General features: G+C 43.5%; 1 protein-coding gene across 1 annotated transcript in view; it reads right to left on the reverse strand.

The window, feature by feature from the left end:
• The window catches only part of abcc8 (ATP-binding cassette, sub-family C (CFTR/MRP), member 8), a 309145-nt gene that overhangs the window by 85816 nt on the left and 203154 nt on the right, over positions 1 to 20175 (reverse strand). Inside the window, exons 19-21 of the mRNA XM_041198027.1 lie at positions 12582 to 12666; positions 10739 to 10819; positions 2460 to 2597 (exon numbers count right to left, since the gene is read on the reverse strand). Of these exons, the coding sequence (XP_041053961.1) occupies positions 2460 to 2597; positions 10739 to 10819; positions 12582 to 12666 (304 nt within the window). The remainder of the gene's footprint in view (positions 1 to 2459; positions 2598 to 10738; positions 10820 to 12581; positions 12667 to 20175) is intronic.

Below are 20175 nucleotides of genomic sequence, written 5' to 3' on the forward strand. Positions count from 1 at the left end.
AGCAACAGTGTTGGGGCAGAATTTTACGGGGAAGTAATGGGTAGTGTGGGCGGAAGCAGAGTCAAGCGTATCATCCTCTCCCGCCCAGTCCCTTCCTCCTGCAGCAATTTAATACCAATCGGGCTGTTAATCAGCTAGCGATAAGACTTACGCCCCCAACTGAGGAGGAAATCCCGCCTACACGAGCTGACAGCCAATCAAATGGTCAGCATATCAGGTTCAGTGGCCACTGCTGGAAGTGCAGCCAGTCCCCAATGAGGATCATCGCTGGGCACACATGGAAGGCTAATTGGAGGTGGGGGTGGGTATCAATGAGGCCAGGCTAGCAGGACCCAGTGAGGGAAGTGAAGGAGATGGGGTCTGGGTTGGACAGGAAAGGGGGCAGGGGAAATGTGGATTTGATAAAAGCATGGGTGGTGGGGCATCTGATGGAAACAGGTGGTCTATAAAGGCAGCAACTGCCCTCTACCTGCCACATGCCCTCAGCGGTGTTACCTGCTGTGTTTCCAACCTGGCAGGCCTCAGCCGGCTGCTCATAAAATACTGGTAGAGGTGGCAGGTGGCCCTTTGACGACCAATTAATGGCCACTTAAAGGCCTCAGTTGGCACAAGGACAGGTGGGCTGCCCAAGGGCTTCCCGGCCTTTGTAAAATTTAGTGGCAGCATAGGTGGACAGGTAGGCACCAGGGAAGGCACCCATGACATTTTACAGGATACCTGCCTGTAAACCCACCTGCAACAGTGTATAAAATTTTGCACTTAATTGCAAATTCAACCATCCAACAGACTGATGATTTGCTAACTGGGCCCATAGAAAGTATCATTTGGGATAGAATTACAATGCAAAATCAACATAAAGGTTGGTGCAGTATGAATATTACGTCTTCAAAACTGTAGCATGGGATCTTTTATGTCCACCTGAGTAGGCACTTGGTTTAACATTTTATGCAAAGGAATATTATTGTTCTTGATGTCACAAGCAGTTTAGTAAATCCCACACTTGTAAATCATGCTGAACTGATTATCGAAACACATCATAATTCTGTCCCCAGAACAAAAACAAAATACTGCAGATTCTGGAAATCTCAAATAAAAACAGAAAATACTGGAAATACTCAGCATGTCTGACAGCATCTATGGAGGGAGAGAAACAGAGCTAATGGCTGGAATTTTCAGGCCCCCTCCCCAGTGGGACCAGAAGAACCCGCCAGTGTGAGGGGCTGGAAAATTCCGGCCAACGTTTCTGGGATTTTGAAGGAAGTCCTTGACCTGAAACATTAACACTTCACAGATGCTGCCAGAACTGCTCAGTATTTCCAGCATTTTCTGTTTTTATTATTCTGTCCCTAGTTGTGCTGCACTTAGCTTTCCGAACTCTGTTGCTGGATTCGAGGAAAAAGAATGCAGGCCTCCGAATGTGCACCTCGTCTCAGGATTCCAAATTTAAAAATGGCACAGAAGTATCCATAGGGCCATAGAAGGAGGGTCACTTGGCCCTATTATGCCTGTGCCAGCTATTTGCTAGAACAGTCCAAAACAAATCCCAATGCAATTTCCACAGAGCCTTGAAATTTCCTTTGCATAAAACATGTATCGAATTTTTTTTAAAGGATGCAATAATGTCTGCTTCAAATACCCTCTAGCAGCACAGCAATCTATGCTCCAGCAACTCTTCCAAACTTTTTCTCCAGCTGTGGCACAGTAATGCTGCCATCCCACATTTCTTCTCAATATTGACAGATGTATATAAATGATAATAGATAAAAAGCAACTTTTTTATTTAAGAGTTCTGCTCTATGGACTCAGGCATGGGCCAAAACAACAGTACTTCATTCCAAGGTAAGTTTCCACCTGTTGCCCCAACATGTATTTTCTCCTCCCAAGTTTCCTCCATTGGTCTACATTGGCTCCCTCTCTACTCCTACTCACTCACCAGGAATTTTTACATGACAAATAGATGATTTATAACCTTAAGTAATAACTGTGTAACTTTACAATGATTACTACTGGAGGTTTCTAAGGTGCATGTTTAACAAAGAAAATGTTGTACCATAATTTCTAATCATTTCAAGGTAGTTCCTTATTATATAATAAATATCAAAATTATATTGAAACTCTATAGATGTTTTCAATACAGAGGAGCTTAATCATCAGATTTTTGCAGACATCATATCATTCATGTGCCATCTGCCTGAAGGCAGGTTCTTGGCTCATTGTCAGCTGATGCTTCATCCTGAGCTGTTTCTTGACAGTTTTCTTTTGTCAATGGTGGTTTACCATTGCCTTCCACTCTCAGGGACAGGGCAAGAAGGCAGGTCCCAAGTCTACCAGAACTGGAATCAAACCCACACAGTTGGCATTATTCTCAACCACACACTAGCTGTCTAATCAACTTAGCTAAGCAGCCCCCTAACCATCATCTACAAAACCAGAAAAATAAAAAATGGAGGCTGCCTCACCCAGTCTGCATGGGGCAGATACTGTAGCTTATGAGTGACCAGCACCACCGTCCGTTTTTCCTCTTGCAGCAGCTTCAGGATTCCATCTTGCATAAGGTGATCACTCAGGTGGATGTCCAGTGCTGAGAATGGGTCATCCTAACAAAACCAAAATTTAAATAACATTCAATTTAGCATCTTCTCTCAACTTCACTGGAGAACACACTAAAATGACCTATGTATAACAAAAATATTGTGTGAATTTATAAGCTTTGCCAAAAATTTGCTAACACATCTTTATGGCTTATTGCTTCTTGATTGCCTGTTAGAAAAGGAGAGAAGAAGGTCTAAAACTTTACTTTACAAGAGATCCATGTATAGCAGCTCTTGCTTAAATTAATTTAAAGTTCTCTTGTTACCTACTCCATCAGAAATCCATTCCAAGTGTTGATCATTCATTGTGTGAAGATCCTCCCAGATTAGTACTAAATTTGTGTTTCATTTGATTAAACTTGTGCTCTTTTCTTCTCTGATTATGGGTTGACTTGAAGTGACATTTTAGGCTTAACTTTACTCTACTGGTTAATATCTTATTTTTCTCCCTCAGGTGCCCTATGTTGGTCCCTCTTGGGTCAAAACCTTTTCACATGCCTCAGTCTCTCTGACATTAGGGATTGCCCTTTTAGCTCTTTTCTGCATTATCACCAATGCTTGAATATCTTATCTTAAGCTCTCAGATGTGAACATTTAAATAAAATGAATGTGAGAAAAAGTGCAACATTTATTTTGGTTCAGTTTCCTGCAAGTTAATGCACCAAATTTTGCTGGAATTGGTGAGTAAATTAGTTAGATTTTCTCCTGCACCCTTCAGTTCAAAGGTTTTGCATCAATTTGCTGGAGGAGCAAACTTATACAGCATGGTGAGCGTTATGGGGTATCAAGGACCAATGTTCCCTCAAAGTTGCTTGGCCACATGGCAACTGAAAAGTTCCCACACAGGCTGCATACAGGCCGGTCACTTTAAATTACTGCCTGACATTTCTGAGACAAATTTCATGGCAAACTAGTGTGCAAATGCAGCAAGTTCTCAAAAATAACGAGAGGGTAAAGGCAAGATGTTGCTTACGTTGTAAATTAAACAGCAAGTTCTGGAGATTTGCAACTCAAACTGTATCACTTAATCCCTGAATTTGATGGCTAATTTGTGCATTAATACCAACATGTGTCATTAACATGCTATTATTTCTGCAGCAAGATCCGACTCAATGGCCCTGATATTTATAGGGCTGGATCCATGGAGCGAAGAGTTATGAAATGGAAACTCCAAGTGTGAGTTTCCCAGTCATACTGATGTTTTTAACTGTGGGATATCTTTAATATATTTTTCTGCTTGTTTCCTGCCCAACACCCAGCCTTATTGGCAGGAAAGCCTACAGCAGAACGACGTAGCCAAGGGCAAGTAAGGAGGCAATGAGAGGTCGGTGTCAAGCTGGGAGGTGATGGGGTTTTTGTTGAGGGGAAAAGAGAAAGAAATGGTGGTTGGGACGGTCAGATAGATGGTTGAGCCAGTAAAAGCACTCCTCTTCCAGCTCACAAGAACTGAAAGAAATTAGCTTTCATATCAAACCCTTCTTGCTGGCTTTCCCAGGACTTGGAAATGTGATCAACACAACCTACAAATAAAAATGCTCTTAAAATGAAGACATGCATCCTTCTTTAAAAGGTATTATCACCTGGATGTCTTCTGAGAATGAACTGGTTGCCAGTTCCCTGCTCTGCCTCTGATAAAATTGGTTTGAAAGTTTTTAAATTTTGACTTTTCACTTGCCCCAAACCCGGCCATTTTTGAGGGTTAAATTAGCCTCAAGGTAGGTGTGGGAAGGGTTCAGGTGACGGAAAATTTATAAATAGGAAGTCAAGGCAATAAGCAGTGTAGTTATTTGGGTAAAGACAAGTAGAGAATGAACGGATGGGTCAGCTAATTGTGCATCAGTGAATTAGGTCAAATCAGTGAAAATAGTAAGAAATTAAATTACAGATACTTTATGTGAATATACAAAGCATTCATAACAAGTTGGGTTGAATTAATGTCACAAATAAAGATAAATGGATAAGCCGTCACACAGATGTGGTTACACAGTGCCCAAGCTGGGATTAAATATTTCAGGGTACTTGATATTGCAAAAGGACAGCCAAAATGGAAGACTATGGGGCTAGGAGGTGTAGCCCTGATAATTAAGGATGACATATGGACAGAAGTGAGAAAGGTTCTTGGTTCAGAAGAATAGGAAGTAGGATTTTTATGGGTGGCATTGAGGAATAACAAAATTCAGAAAACACTAATGGGAGTAATTTATGGGCCTCTTGTCAGTAGTTATACTGTTTGACATGGTATCATTCAAGAAAGAAAAGCAACTTGTAACAAAAGATAAGAAATAAATATAGGAGACTTTAACCTTCATATTGACTGGACAAACCAAATTGGCAAAAGTAGTTTGGAGGGCCAGTTCATAGAATGTATTTGAGACAGTTTCCTAGAATAATATCTCATGAAACTGAACAGGGAAGGAGTCACCTTAGATATTGTCTGGTGCAATGAGACAGGGTTAATTAATAATCTCATAGTAAAGAATGCTCTGAGGAAGAGTGATCATAAAATGATAGAATTTTATATTAAGTTCGAGAGTGGCATCCTTAAGTCTGAAACAAGGAACACTAAGGTAACGAATGGCAAACACATAGGTATGAGGGGCAAGTTGACTAAGATAGATTGGGAAATTAGAGTAAAGTATGAACGTGGCTAAGTAATGGTGACAATTTAAAGGAATTTTTCATAATGCTCAACGAATAAAGATTCCAGTGAGAAATAAAATATTCACGGGAAAAGTGATCCCTCCATCATCACTAACTAAAGAGGCAGGTGATATTATGAGATTAAAGGAAGAGGCTTATGATGTTGCCAAGAAGAATAGTAAGCCCGAGGCTTGGGAAAGTTTTAAAAACAAGCAAAGGTCAGCCGAAACAAAATATGGAGGGAAAAACATTGAATATGAGTGTAAACTAGTAAGAAATATAAAAACAGATCATAGGAACTTTTATAAATATGCAAAAAAAGGTGGGGTAGCAAAAGTAAATGTGAACCCCATAGTGGTTCAGACAGGAGAAATTATAATGGGAAATAAGGAAATGTCAAAGACTATAAACAAATATTTTGTATCTGTCTTCACAGTAGAAGACAAACAGCATACCAGAAATAGTGGGGAATAAGGATTAAGAATCTTAAAGTAATTAATATAAGAAAAAGTACCAGAGAAATTAATGGGACTAAAAGCTGTCCAATCCTCTGGACATGATAGTCTACATCTTAGGGTTCTAAAAGAGGTGGTTGCAAAGATAGTGGAAACATTGGTTGTGATCTTCCAAATTTCCCCAGATTCTGGAATGGTCCCAATTGTTTGGAAAGTAGCAAATATAACACTTCTTTTCAAGGAAAGGAGAGAAAAACATAGGGAACTACTGGATAGTTAGCCTGACATCAGAAAAATGCTTGAATCCATTATTAAGAAAGTGGTAGCACAACTCTTATCATATGATTACGCAGAGTCAATGTCATTTTATGAAAGGGAAAATGACATATCTATTTGTATTTTTTGAGAATATAGCTAGCAGGATGAATAATGGGATTACCAATGATCTTATTGAATGTTGGAGTAGAATCAAGAATCCATATGACCTATTCTTATGTCCTACTTCTTATTTTCTTATGCCAAAAGTATTTTCAGCTTATGTGAATATAGTATATTTGGATTTTCAAAAGGCATTAGATAAGGTGCCACATGAAGAGTTGCTATACAAGATAAGGGCTCACATGGTCTGGGGTAATAAATTATGATAGGTAGAGGATTAGTTAAAAGGCAGAAGCAGAGGGCTGAACTTTCAGGCCTTAGTGGAGGTGGGAATAAAGGTGTGTGAGGTACAAAAATGCCGGCACTGGCAGGCATGTGTGCTTTCCCAATGCCGTTCCTGCTGCTGGCGAGTTCTATCAGTGCAGGAGGAGGGTGGCCATGCTATCCCACTGAATCAATTAGGAAGGTCTATTAATATTATTGGAGGGCTCACTGAGAGCTTGTTAAGGGCAAGTTCTGATTTTCACATGGGCACATGGGCTGCTACTGCCGTCTGGGGCATACCAGCTGAATGGAGGTGGATGCACAGTGGGGAGCCAGTCATAGCAGGCTCAGGTAATTAGGTGATCTCAATGAAAGAGAGGAGGACTCAGCCATTGGGAAACAGGTGCCATTGACTGAGAGCAGTTTGTGGGAAGAGTGGGCAGTAAGCACCTGAACAGCATAGGAGGAATAAGAGAAGGGGAAAGGTTGCCAAATACACTGGGGTACCATCTGAACATAAAGAAGCTGGTGAATGGGGGCAAACTCTCAGATTTCAGGTCCAGTGGCAATGAACAGCAACACCCCCTGCAGGAAGGGCAGAGCCCCAGGCATGAGGATGGCAGGGGAGAGGAACAAGAGACAGGAATAAGGCTGGCAAAGGAAGAGCAATCCTGTAGATATCAGAGAACCAGCGCTGCAGGAGATTGTGACTCCCCAGGCAGAAAATCACAGAGATCTGTGCCCTTGACATCAAAAGATCTCATACTCGCAGCTCTGCTTACCATGTCCTGCCAGTAGCCATCAAACTCACTATGAAATTGAACTTCTTTGCTTCTGGCTCCTTCCAAGAATCAGCTGCAGATCTTGGTTGCAAATGGCTGCACACCACTGCATCTTGAAGGTCATTGATGCCCTATTTGCGACAGTGGGCAGTACATTTGGCTCCAGGCAAATGTGGCATTCAGAGGGCAGTGGGTGTTGCTGCCATGGCTGGATTGCCCCAGGTGCAGGGCATCATCAATCACACCCATGTGGCTATCAAGGAGCCCAGTGACCAGCCAATGAAATTTACCACCAGGAACAGCTTCCACTCTTTCAGTACTCAGTTTGTCTATGACAAGAACTTATGTGCGCTCGTTTTCCTGGTAGCTTCCATGATTCCTTCAACCTCCGCCAGTCTAGACTCCTACCATTCTTAATTCCACTTCCTAAACTTCATGGGATGGATTCTTGGGGGCAAGGGATATCCCTTGAAGAGATGGCTTTCACCCTTTTATGACTGTCTGACACAGAGACACAGAAGTGATACAAACAAAGTCATTTGCTCACAAGGATAACACTGAGCAGACCCCATGAGGCTTGTAAGGATGTGGTTCTGGTGCTTGGACCAGTCCAGTTATGCTCAGCAATACCCTCCTGCAAGGTTTTCGCTCATTGTGGTGGCCTGCTGCACTTTCCACAACATGGCCCTCCAGGTAGTTGTGGACCTTGAAGAGTGTGAGGCACTGGAAGGACACAAATCATCAAAGGAAGAGGAGGAGCAGGGCTTGGAAGAGGACGCAAAAGAAGAAGATGCTGAACACCAAGGTGCCCCTACTGCAAAGGGAGGTGGGTCTTGTCAGGATGCCATTTATGTCAGGGATCATCTGCTTCCAGTTTGGTTTGAGCGAACCCCTCAGTCATGGGAGCAATGGCATGGCCTGAAACTCATTCTGAACTGCCTGTGCTAACATTTTCATTGAAGACGCAGCCTGGAACAAGTAACCTCTTAGCATCCATGAAGGATGCACATGTACCAGAAATTTCACTGGTACCCATATAAATAAAAGCTATATACCCATATAAATAAAAGCTATATAAATGTGAGCAGGTCAGAGGCTGAGAATCCTGAGGTGAGAAACTTACTTCCTGACTCCCCAAGCCTGTCCACCATCTACAAGGCACAAGACTTGGTATACTCTCCACTTGCTTGGATAAGTGCTGCTGCAACAAAACTCACGAAGCTTGACACCATCCAGGACAAAGCAGCCTGCTTGACTGGCACCCCATTCACCACCTTAAACATTCATTCTCTCCACTATTGACACACAGCGGCAGCAGTGTGTACCATCTGCAAGGTGTTCTGCAGTCCTGCCACATCCAGCCATAAATGGTGGTGAACAATTCAACAACTCACTGGAGGAGGCCCCATAAATATCCCCATCCTCAATGATGGAGGATCCCAGCACATCAGTGCAAAAGATAAAGCTGAAGCGTTTGCTACAATCTTCAGCCGGAAGTGCCAAGTGGATCCTCCTCCAGGGATTCCCAGCATCACAGATGCCAGCCTTCAGCCAATTTGATTCACTCCAGGCGACATCAAAAAATGGCTGAAGAACTAGATACAGCAAAGGCTGTGGGCCCTGACAGTATTCCAGCAATAGTACTAAGTCTTGTGCTCCAGAACTTGCTGCGCCCCTAGCTCCCCTGGGAGGAGGGTGGAGGGTTCATGATCTGGAAACTGTCCTGACTTATACTTCCCACTCCTGGAAAGAAAATCCTGCCCAGAAAGTAGGAATAAACAGGTCATTTTTATGCTGGTTGGCTGTTACTAGTTGGGTGGCACAAGGATCAGTGCTGGGGCATCAGCTTTTTACAATCAATGTTAATGAGTTAGATCACAAGAATGAGTGGAAAGGTTTCAGGTTTGTTGGTGACACAAAGCTAGCTTGGAATGAGCTGTGAGGAGGATAGAAGGAATCTGCAAAGGGATATAGACAAGTTAAGTAAGTGAGTATGAAGGTCGCAGGTGGAGCGCAATGTGTGGAAGTGTGATGATTTTCCACTTTGGTGTAAAGAACATATAAACAGATTTTTTTTTAAATGGTGGGAGACTATTAAATGTTGGTGTTGAGGAACTTGTACACAAAACATAGAAGTTAACATGCAAGTACAGCAAGCAATTAGCAAAGCAAGTGGTATGTTGGCCTTTCTTGCAAATGGGTTGGCATTCAAGGATAAGGGAGTGTTGCTGTGATTGTACATGGCTTTGATGAGAATGCACTTGGGGCAGAATCTTGTCCTTGTCAGGCAGGCTCAGCGGGGGCTGTTGGGAAGCTAACCGCCACCCACGATCAAGGCTGGAAGCCGATTTCACGGTGGCGGGCCAATTAAGGCCCACCCAACATGAAATGTGAACGGCAGCCCTCAGTGCTGCCTGTGTGGGCAGGGTGGGACGGTGAGCAGTGGCCAGCACAAACTTAGCATATATCATTGTTACACGCTTCACAATCTCCCTGAGGCACAGAGCTGCCTCAGGGAGATGAAGAGTTTAAAATAAAACAAAGAAATTAAGAATGTTGTAAAGCATGTCCCCACTCATGTGACTCTGTCACATGGACAGGGACATTATTATTAATTAAATTTTTAAAGTTTTATTTTATTTTCATTTGCTTTAGGAAACCTCTTCCCGCCTGTGGATAAGATTTCCTAAAAGTGCGAAGGACAACCATAAGATTGGATGGGCAGTGAAAAATATCAGTCAACTGATACTTTAATGGTCTTAACAGGCTTTTTAATTGTTGGAGGGCATGCAGCCGATTCCAGTGTGTGCCCGCCAACTGAAATATTGTGCGTCTGTATGTTGATGTCGGGTGCTTGCCTGACGTCAAAGTGTGGCATTTTACGCTCGAGTGGGTCCTGCCAAACTAAAAATTTTGCCCCTGGAATAAAGTGTACAGTTTTCGTTTCTGTATCTAAGGATATACTAGATTGATTCCTGTGATGAGAAGGTTGGCCTATGCAGATATGTTGAGTAGAATGGGCCCATGCCCTCTGCAATTTAGAAGAATGAGAGGTGATCTCACTGAAACATGTATGATTCTGAGATGGTTTGACAGGGAAGATGTTGAGAGACTGGTTCCACTCACTAGGAAGTCTAAAAGTAGAGGGTATAATCTCAGGAAAAGGAGTTGGCCATTTAATATTGAGATGAGGAAAAAATTCTTCACTCAGAATTTTGTGAATCTTTGGAAATCTCTATCTCCGGAAGGCTGTGGATGCTCAGTTGCTGAGTATATTCGAGAATGAAATAATGGATTTTTGGACTCTAAGAGAATCAAGGGGTATGGGGATCATGTGGGAAAGCGGAGTTGAAGTCATGATCTTACTGAATGTGAAGCAGGCTCTAGCAGTCATACGGCTTACTACTGCTATTTCTTAAGTTGTTATGTTAAAAGTTATTCCACCTTAAGTCCTTTAAAAACAGACAATTTTTAACATTTGTGGATTGTATTTAAATTGAATCTGAATATATATTTAATCTATAAGTTTAATTACTGATTAAAAAATGAAAATTAGTGTCTTAACATAAGGAAATCCAATGCATAAAACATGCATTTTAAATAGAAACAAACAAATAACTGAACTCACCAGAAATACCACATTAGTTTGTTGGTATAGGGATCTTGCAACACTAATACGCTGACGCTGTCCACCACTCAAATTAATTCCCTGGGGAACATCAGAGGAAAAAAATAATCAAACCAAGAGAACCTCAAAATAGCTACTTAACTGCAGCAAGGGGAACAAAGGTACATAGACATGAGTTAATTCCCCACAAACCCATTAAAGTTTAAAAAGAATGAAATGAAGAGGCTCACATTCTTCAATTTTAGTACACCAGTAAAACACCTACTTAACCTGATGATATACCCAATGGACTGAAGGATTTTAACAAGACACTGCCCCGTTTTTATCTCCCTTCCTAGACATATCCATTAGAGCTCCACAGGGGATAGCAAAACATATGTAATAGTATTGCTCTGGCATCTGTGCAGGCATGCAAGATGGGTGGGGTGCCTGTAGAAAGTAAGCAACAACTTCGGGTATCCTGTGGGGGATCCCCTAGTTATGGAGTACCTAAGCATAATGATATATCGAAAAGCATTCATAAAAAGCCACAATGATGATTTAAAGATACACAACTCAACTTAGCTCAACTGGTAGCCTACTTTCCTCTGAATCATGAAAGCCATTGATTTAAAACTGCAGTCCAGGACTTGAGTATGGGCTCAGATTAACACTTCAGTGCATTAACAGTGGCTGCTATTCCTCTAATGAAACATTAAATCGAGGCACTGCCTGTCTTTCTCCCTAGTTCAAATGAGTGTCAATAATCTTATTTCCTAAGAAGGGCAGCAATGTTTTTCTGGCACCTAGCCTACATTCCCCCCTCAACCAACATCACCAAAAAACAATTGCTTAATAAATTGCTTACTTTAGATATGTGCTGAGTCTGGGGCAATCTGATTTTGGCTGGGATTTTCCAGCCCCACCTGCTGCCGGGATCTTTCGGTCCTATTGAAAGTCAACGAACTTTTGGCTGGCCTGCTGCATCCCCCATGGTGGGTCCCAAAAATCCCGGCCAATGTTTAAAACGATGCATTTAGAGTGACAGAATGTTTTAATTCTAACTATGGGTGGGATTCCAGCAGACAGGATTGAAGTGAGTGGCAAAGGGTCCTGATCTCAGCAGCATTAAGGCTCAGCGATTTTAACTCCTTGCTCATCTGTATGCTATTGATGGGACCTTACTGTGTGCAAAGTGGATGCTACGTTTGCTTACATAAATACAGTGACTGCATTTGAAAGTAATTCATTGTTTACAAAGCTGTTTGATAGATTTTTCAGAAATGTGTTAAAATGCAATAGAAATATAAGCTCTTATTTTTCTTAAGATATGATGAAAATCTTATATGGAGATGTATGAGATGGGAAGTGCTCTGTAGTAAATGATATATTCAGTGCTGTTAGCCAGTGAGAATATCGCTGGAGGTTCTGGAGGTTTGCTTGATTACATTTGGGGATTGTTAAGTCATTATGTGGAATTTTCCCTGATGAAATTAAATGTGTAGAGCCAAGTATCTGATAGCATAGATATGGAGAAACAGGCTTGGCAGAAATGACATTTTCTCATTATGTACCTCCTTTTATTTGCTGGAGTGTGGTAGATCTTGGAAGTGGTTGTTTCTCACAGGTTTGCGTTATTTTGGATATTTGTGTGATTCCCACAATTGCCCTATCACTCATTCAATGGACAGCTAATATTTGTAAATTGCTGTTTCTATCAATTGTCAGGCATGGAAAAACGAAGAAAAACAAATTCTGGCTAAAACCCAGTGATAGGCTTCTACTCAATCATACTTCTTTTTCTTTAATAAAAACATTTTTTTAATAAGAAAAAGAAGCAAACATAAGCAATATGATTACTGACCCTCTCCCCAATCTGAGTCTGATCGCCCTGCGGAAGGAGGTCAATATCTGGCTGAAGTGAGCAAGCATCAATTACTGCTTTATACCTGTGGAGAGAGCAGCAAAGAGTCAATGAGGATGAATTTATTATATCTAGCTAATTGATTCAGGGGAAATCAAACACATACTGCTCAGCTGGCAATCACTGATTTTATCTGAAAGCCTAATAGATCCTAGTGACATCAAGTAAAGAGTACAGCTCTGCATTATTTTGCTGATAGTAGCAATATTTTATTTTCCACAATCTTGTATATTTTATCAGAGCGAAAGAAAGCAATGATTTAATCCAGGTAAGTGATATAATTATTACAAGGCAGTGATTTATTCCTATGCTCTTGTTGTGTGTAGGGCTGATTAAACCATATTTCACGTCTCACCCCAAAATATTAGAAAATTATTTTATAGTTTTGTTACCCGATCCATATGTAACAGTTTTAACTCTAGATTAACATAAACCCTGGAGTCTAACCAGCCCATAACTAAAATCAAACGGGGAGTCTAACATTGCTTCACTATTACACTTGGTGCAGTATAAAAGAATGTAGTGATGAATGACATTTAAAACATTTTTACCTTTAATGCTTGGAAGGGGCAAAAGATATTTAACAAAATCAATAATAATTACATATTGTGCCTTGTACTAAAATGATATGACATCCAGGTAGTAATTTTCTATCTAAGCCTTACTATCACTAAGCAGGGGCTGAATACTTTCCCAAAAGAAGAAAAGTTGGGGGGTGGGGGGGGGGTGGTGGAAATTAATATAAGCCATGCAAACACCATTCATAATGGCCAACTGTAAAGAGATTACCTGTGGCGTGGGATCAGCTCTTTTCCCACTCTCAACATCAGGGAATGGTGTAATATGTCACAATGATCTACGAGTAGAAAGTAAAATACAAAAAAAACCCTAACCTTCAGCGGTTGCTTCTTATTCTTTTAGCTTAAAGGTTGACAAAGAATTGACTTACTGATTTGTTGGTTCTTTCACAATAAGATTTATCCAGCATTCTAATGTTAACGAAAGGAGGTTAGTTTGGTCAAACAGCAGGACTAAGGTGGTAGCATCTGACTCAAAACAGGGTGCTAGTAATACTCCTGAAATCTCAAGGCAGATGAAATTCAGAATTTACTTCTACTCCAGCAACCCATCCCCAATGGCAGAACAAGAGAACAAACTGAAGGAACATAAAGACTCGTCTTATGGCCAATAGTTGCTCAACAGCTGAATTAGCACAAAACATCTTGCCTGTGGCAGGGCTGGAAATTCCCGCCAAAAGTCAATGGATGTTGGCTGCCTCTACGAATTTTCTGTCCCGCCCGTGACAGGTCTTGCCACGGGTGGGACCAGAAAATCCCGGCCTAGGTGTTTTTTTGAAAAATACTGTTCTGTGGCCCTATATCCAATTAGAAGAGGATTTTGGCTGGCTTTAGTTCACTTTAGAGAATTTGTCATTGATGAGGAGAACTGCTTTTCCATCCACCTTGGCTGTAATAGAACCTATGCCATCAAAGTGAAACACAAGATTTCTATATTATTCTATTTACCAAACTTGGTGTAAATACTGAATCATTTCAATTATTTCTCTTTGCTCCCAACTCATGAGACTTCGGATATATACAAGTCTTCCCCAATCCACTGTATCCTCAGTGAGAAATATATTGTTATCAAACCATTGAACAAACTATCTAATAGCAGCACCTAAAAAAACACCATCTGTCACGGTTTGCAAAACATTGCCATCTTGCTAGACGTCGCTTACTGAGCCATTAATATGCTGCAAATATTGACAGAGAGGCATTTATTGTTTGATGTGACAGTACAACCTTCATTAAAAGCACCATATGTGAAGTATAGTGCATCATTATGACCCAAACTAAGCAAACGCCATTAAAATAGTTAATAGCATTAGGTCATCACTGTAAGGCTCTCTCTGGCTAGTGGAAGGGGAAAGAAAGGCATTTACAATTGTACGCTAAACTGTGGAGCATCTGATAAAGATGGACATTATGGCCAAGACCTTTTGCTCTTGCTAGTGGTGGGATTGGAAGCAGTGGTGGGATTGGAGGCAGGAAGGGCATGTGGTAGTGTACCGCACCGCATTCCCACCTCTGCCAGAGTTATGTTCTGGGCAGGAAAGCCCATTGTCAACCTTCCCACCCTGCTGCTAATTGAGGCCCTTAAGGGCCTTACTCTGCCACTGCTGGTAATAACCCAGCTGCGGGTGGGCCTATTGACATGCAGCAAGCATGACAGGTAAAACTGTGCAGCCAGCTTGCTACCACTGGGGGGGCTCCCTTGATCAAAGGCACTCAAGGGACTGGACATAGGGAGGGAGGGGGGGCCCAGGGGCCTGGTGAGAGGCACCCCTCCCCTGCCCCTGATAATGACCCTCTGCACTCCTCTACCCCTCTCCCCACTCCACATTACTTGCCTATGACCTGGGTCGATCCGTGATCCTGGGAGTCCGGTGCCTGTCCTTCTGGCAGCAACTGTGGCCTCCCCTGTGGCACCGCTGAGCATAAGAACTGCTGGTCAGTGATTGGCTGGCAGCTCTCAGTAGGCGAATCTTACGCCTCCAAGGTCTTGATTCCAGGGCCACTGCCTGATTGGCTTGTGGTTCAGTGGGCCTTCCCAAAACCAGGCAGCACAGGTCTCTCCCCAGCTCTCCAGCTGTCAGGTCAGACCCCCACACCTCAACAAGATTCCTCCCAATATTTCTTCACAGTCATCCATGAGCTTTCTGGATCACCTGTGACAGATCTGATTGCAAAAAATGCCACACAGTTCCAGATAGACATGTCTTAACAACACTGAGAGTTGGGAGATTGTGTTTGACTATTAGAGTTCTTTAAGGAAATAACTGCAATGTGGATAAAGGGGGAACTCCTGTAGATGTACTTGGATTTCCAAAAGGCATTTAACAAAGTTTTTTCAAATTTATTCGTTCATGTGGGTATCGCTGGCTAGGCCAGCATTTATTGCCCATCCCTAATTGCCCTTGTTCAAAGAGCATTTAAGAGTCTGGAGTCACATGTCGGCCAGACCAGGTAAAGACAGCAGATTTCCTTCCCTAAAGGACATTTGTTATCCAAATGGGTTTTTATAACAATCAACAATGATTTCATGGTCATCATCAGACTTATAATTCCAGAGTTTTATTGAATTCAAATTTCACCACCTGCCATGGTGGGATTTCAACCATGGGTCTCTGGAATAGGCCAGTGACAATACCACTATGCCACCACCTCCCTGTGTCAAATCAAAAATTACTACACAAAATATGAGTTCATGATGTAGGATGCAGCATATTAGCATAGATAGAAAATTGGTTAGCTAACAGGAAATGGATAGTAGGGGCAAATAGGTCATCTCCAGGTTGGCAAGATGTACCTACTGCAGTGCCACAGGGATTAGTGCTGGGGCCTCAACCATTTACAATCTATATCAATGACTTGGATGAAGGGACCAAAAGTATGGTTGGAAAATTTGCTGATGATAGATAGGTTAAGAGAGTAAGTTATGAAGATGACATAAGGAGTCTAGAAAGGGATCTAGGTAGGTTAAGTGAGTGGGCAAAATATAATGTGGGGAAATGTGAACTTGTCCACTTTGGCAGGAAGAATAGAAAAGCAGTATATTATTAAAATGAAGAGAGATTGCAGATTTCTGATGTACAGGGGAATCTGAATCTCAAAAAAGTTAGTATGCAGGTACAGCAAATGATTAGGAAGGCAAATGGAGTGTTGTCATTCATTGCAAGGGGAATGGAATATAACAGTAGGGAGGTTTTGCTACAGTTGTACAGGGTGTTGGGGAGACCAATTGTGTACAGTTTTGGTCTCCTTATTTAAATAAAAGTATATAATGCACCAGAAGCAGTTCAGAAAGGGTTCACTTGGCTGATTCCTTAGATGACGGGCTTGTGTTATGAGGAAAGATTGGACAGATTGGGCCTGTATCTAATGGAATTTAGAAGAATGTGATGTTATTGAAACATGTAAGATCGTGAGGGGACTTGAGAGGGCGGATACTGAAAAGAAGTTTCCCCTTATGAGAGACACTAGAACTAGGGACACAGACCAGAATTTTCTGTCCCATTGGCATCAGGTATGAAGGCAGGCCAGGGGGCAGAGGGACAACAATGTAGAGAGAAGGCTAAAATTCGGTTTCATGCTGGTGTGAAAGCTCAGCGAGATCATTTGATAGTGTCCACATTGGTAGAACACCAATCCCACTGGAGGCCAGCATGAATCCGCTTTGCATCCTGCTAATGAGATGCAAAGTAAAGCCCAGCCGGAATCATCCCCCCAACACCAGATTTACCGTTACACCGGCAGGAAAACATGCCCCCAGAAGATGTCTGGACAAGTGTGACATGCAGCTGTCTGGACTTACCATTAGGGCCTTGCTCATTTTGTGAACATCCGAGGAGCAGAAGATGCTAGAGCCCCCCAGCTATCAGACTCTGGGGGAACATGTACATCACATATTGTGGGGAGGGTGAGGTTGGGAGGTGCCGGTGGGGACAAAGGTGTCAGGGAGGGTGAGATTGGGAGGGTGGAGGAGGGAGCATGGGGGGAGTAGGGTTAATGGGGGGGAATGCAGCAAGTGGAGAGGTAGGTGTAAGGGTGGAGGAAGGTGTAAGGGAGGGAGTTCGGAGGGGGACAGAGTCCAGCGGGAAGGAAGGTGTCTGGGGGGAGGAAGGAGTTTGGAGGGGGGAAGGAGTCCAAGGGAAGGAAGGAATGCAGAGGGGGCAAGTGTCCGGAGGAAGGAAAGAAGAAGGATGGAGGAAGGAGTAAGTGGGTGGATATCCAGGTGAACGGACAAGGGAATGGTCTGTGATGTCAATAACTGCCTCCTGGAGAGCGAACTGAGGATGGGTGTGGTAGGAGGGAATGGTGAGTATGAGAGGGGCCAGAGTGAGCTAGAAGGGTGGGAGGGTGAGGGTGCGTCAGTAGCGGCAGGAGGGATGGTGAGGGTGGTTGGTGGGGACTCAGAGGCAGACACGGATCCTGGGGGTGGGAAGGAGGTGGTCAGGGAGGTCAATGTGAATGGGGGTGGGATTCTCAGCAAGGTAGGGAACGTGCATGTTCATCTGGACATCCTGGAATGACAAGGATTCAGTTTGGTAGATGACGCTGGGGAGGTGGAAAGTGATGCCAGTGGGTCAACAGTGATGGGGGAAAGGACCGGGGAGCTGATGAGAAACTTAACAGCTACATGGCTGTTGAAATCAAAAGTGAGCAGAGCCTCATGTTGGACGGGTACAGGTGCTTCATGGGAGTGTAATCGGTGGGGGGGCAGAGATGCAGGTCAGCTCAGATGGACAACTGAAAGAGAACCCCAGCAGGCAGCATTGAAAATGCTCAGGACAGTGAGATGATTGTGACGAAGGCTCCGAAAGGCCCTGCCACACACATACTTCTCCCTTCAGAATCATTCTTGGTCTGGCTGTGTGCAGCTGAATTGCTAGTGGAGGTGGAGGTGGGGTGGGGGGGAGGAATCAGATGCAGACACGGATCCTGGGGGTGGGATGGAGGAGATCAGGGAGGTCAATGTGGATGGGAGTGGGGGGGGGGGGGCAATGTGGGTTGCAGTGGGAGCATTAGCAAAGCCTGCCAATGAAGCTGAAAGCCAGCTTTACACATTATTCAGTGAAAGTAATTATATTTTCAGATTATAAAGTGGCAAAAGGTGTTCATCTGTGTAACCACTTGTGATTAGAATTTTGTAACTTTTCTAGGTCCATCACTGCTTCTAGGTGCTGCCTTGACATCCACAGCAAGGGTGGAGACAGCCTGTGCAATGTTTCGCCCTTGGCCCTGTTGCCTCTGATGACTTCAGTGTGCGTCCTTTGGAGAGCCAAGGCCTTGAGGGCCCCGGCTTGCTTTGGTTGTCCTTTTTGGGGATAGCTGCTCTCTCTGCGGTGACAGAGGACAAGGTTGAGGGGCTGCCAGGCAAAGGGGACTCGGAAGGAGAGGACAGCCTCTGAGATTCCTGCGTGGATGACCCAGGGTACCCAGCTGCCACTTCTCCTCCCTTTGGGTGCCCGAGGGCACTGGCCTGATTCCCTGAGGGGAAGGAGCACCTGGAGGGACATCGAGGTGTCCCGTTTCCCTCTTGCATTGCCACTGCAGGAACTCACACATGGCTACCACAACGGGGCGCAGATCTGCATGCATCTCCATGTTCTGCTGGGCCAAGGTCTCCACAGTGTCCGCTATCCTTCTCAGGGAGACCTCCATATGTGTACACATGGGCCACACCTCACCAAAGAGCAGATGGACAAACTCCTCTGACTTGCATGCCAGTCTGTTGAGAACTTCCAGCAGCTCTGCATGATGTTTCTCTGCCTTCTGCTGGCTCTCCAGGATGAGTTGGAAGGCTGAATCCAGGGGTTCGTCATCTGACTCAGACCTCACAGATGCCTCTTTCTCAGCAGTCCTCCAAGTGCCAGGGAGCTTAGTTGAACTTGCCTCTTCCTGCTGCGGACACATGAATGTGCGGGGACCACCAGATTGTGAACCTAAGCCTGCTATAGATCTTGGTCCTACTGAGGTGTGTGTCTATGTGCTGTAGTGTTGTCCCTTGAGGTGTGAGATCCTTGTGGATGCGTAATGGCTTTGTGAATGTGTGAGTTGAGACTGATGAGGTGGGCTGCCATCTTCTTTGCTTTTGGGACCATCTGTTGCCCTGAGCAATCCTGGTCTGCAGACATGAAGTAGGCATGTGCTCTGGTACTTTTCCTCACTTGGAGTGAGGAAGTGCTGAGGTCGCAGCATGGTGGGCAATTCTAAGCCCGCCCGCCAGCGATTTGATGTGTTTCCCGTGAATGAGTTATGAATGAAGAGGGATGCACCAGGAATGGAATGATGGAATGAAAACCTACCATTGCGGTCAGCGGGTAAACCGTCCTTTATCCCGCCCGCTACCGCACTTTGTGCAAACCTTAGACGACACCACCTGCAGCTTAAAATTAGTGAGTTTCCCAGTTAAGACAATGATGAGGTTTTTTTTTCTCTCAGAGGGTTGTTAGTCTGTGGAATTCTCTTCTCCAGAGAACAGTGGAGGCAGGCACATTGAATATCTTTAATACTGAGTTTGATAGGTTCTTGACTGACAAGGGAGTCAAAGGGTATATGGGGTAGACAGGAAAGTAGAGGCCACAATCAGACCAACCATGATCTTATCAAATGGCTGAGCAGGCTTGAGGGGCTGAATGGCCTACTCCTACTCTAAATTCGTGTACTCGTATGGGAGCTGATTGAGGTGAGAGTGTGTGTGTGTGAGTGTGGTTGTGATAGTGCCAAATGGGTGATAGCAACTAAGCAGCCTGTTTTATATTTCTTCCTATTTTTATGTCCATTGACTTCATAGCTTTCAATCCAATCTTGAAGCAAGTGTAGACACCAAATGGTAGCCAAAATACAGCCAAGTTCTGGAAATGCAAATCTTGTACCTCTAGCTCTTTTCATCTCTATTTATACAGCTTAGTAAAAGTATAAAAGTGTAAACATTTTTTCTGAAGTATAGCTAAGGTATCCCCTACACA

The sequence above is a fragment of the Carcharodon carcharias genome, chromosome 10 (assembly GCF_017639515.1).
Source record: "Carcharodon carcharias isolate sCarCar2 chromosome 10, sCarCar2.pri, whole genome shotgun sequence".
NCBI classification, from domain to species: Eukaryota; Metazoa; Chordata; class Chondrichthyes; order Lamniformes; family Lamnidae; genus Carcharodon; species Carcharodon carcharias.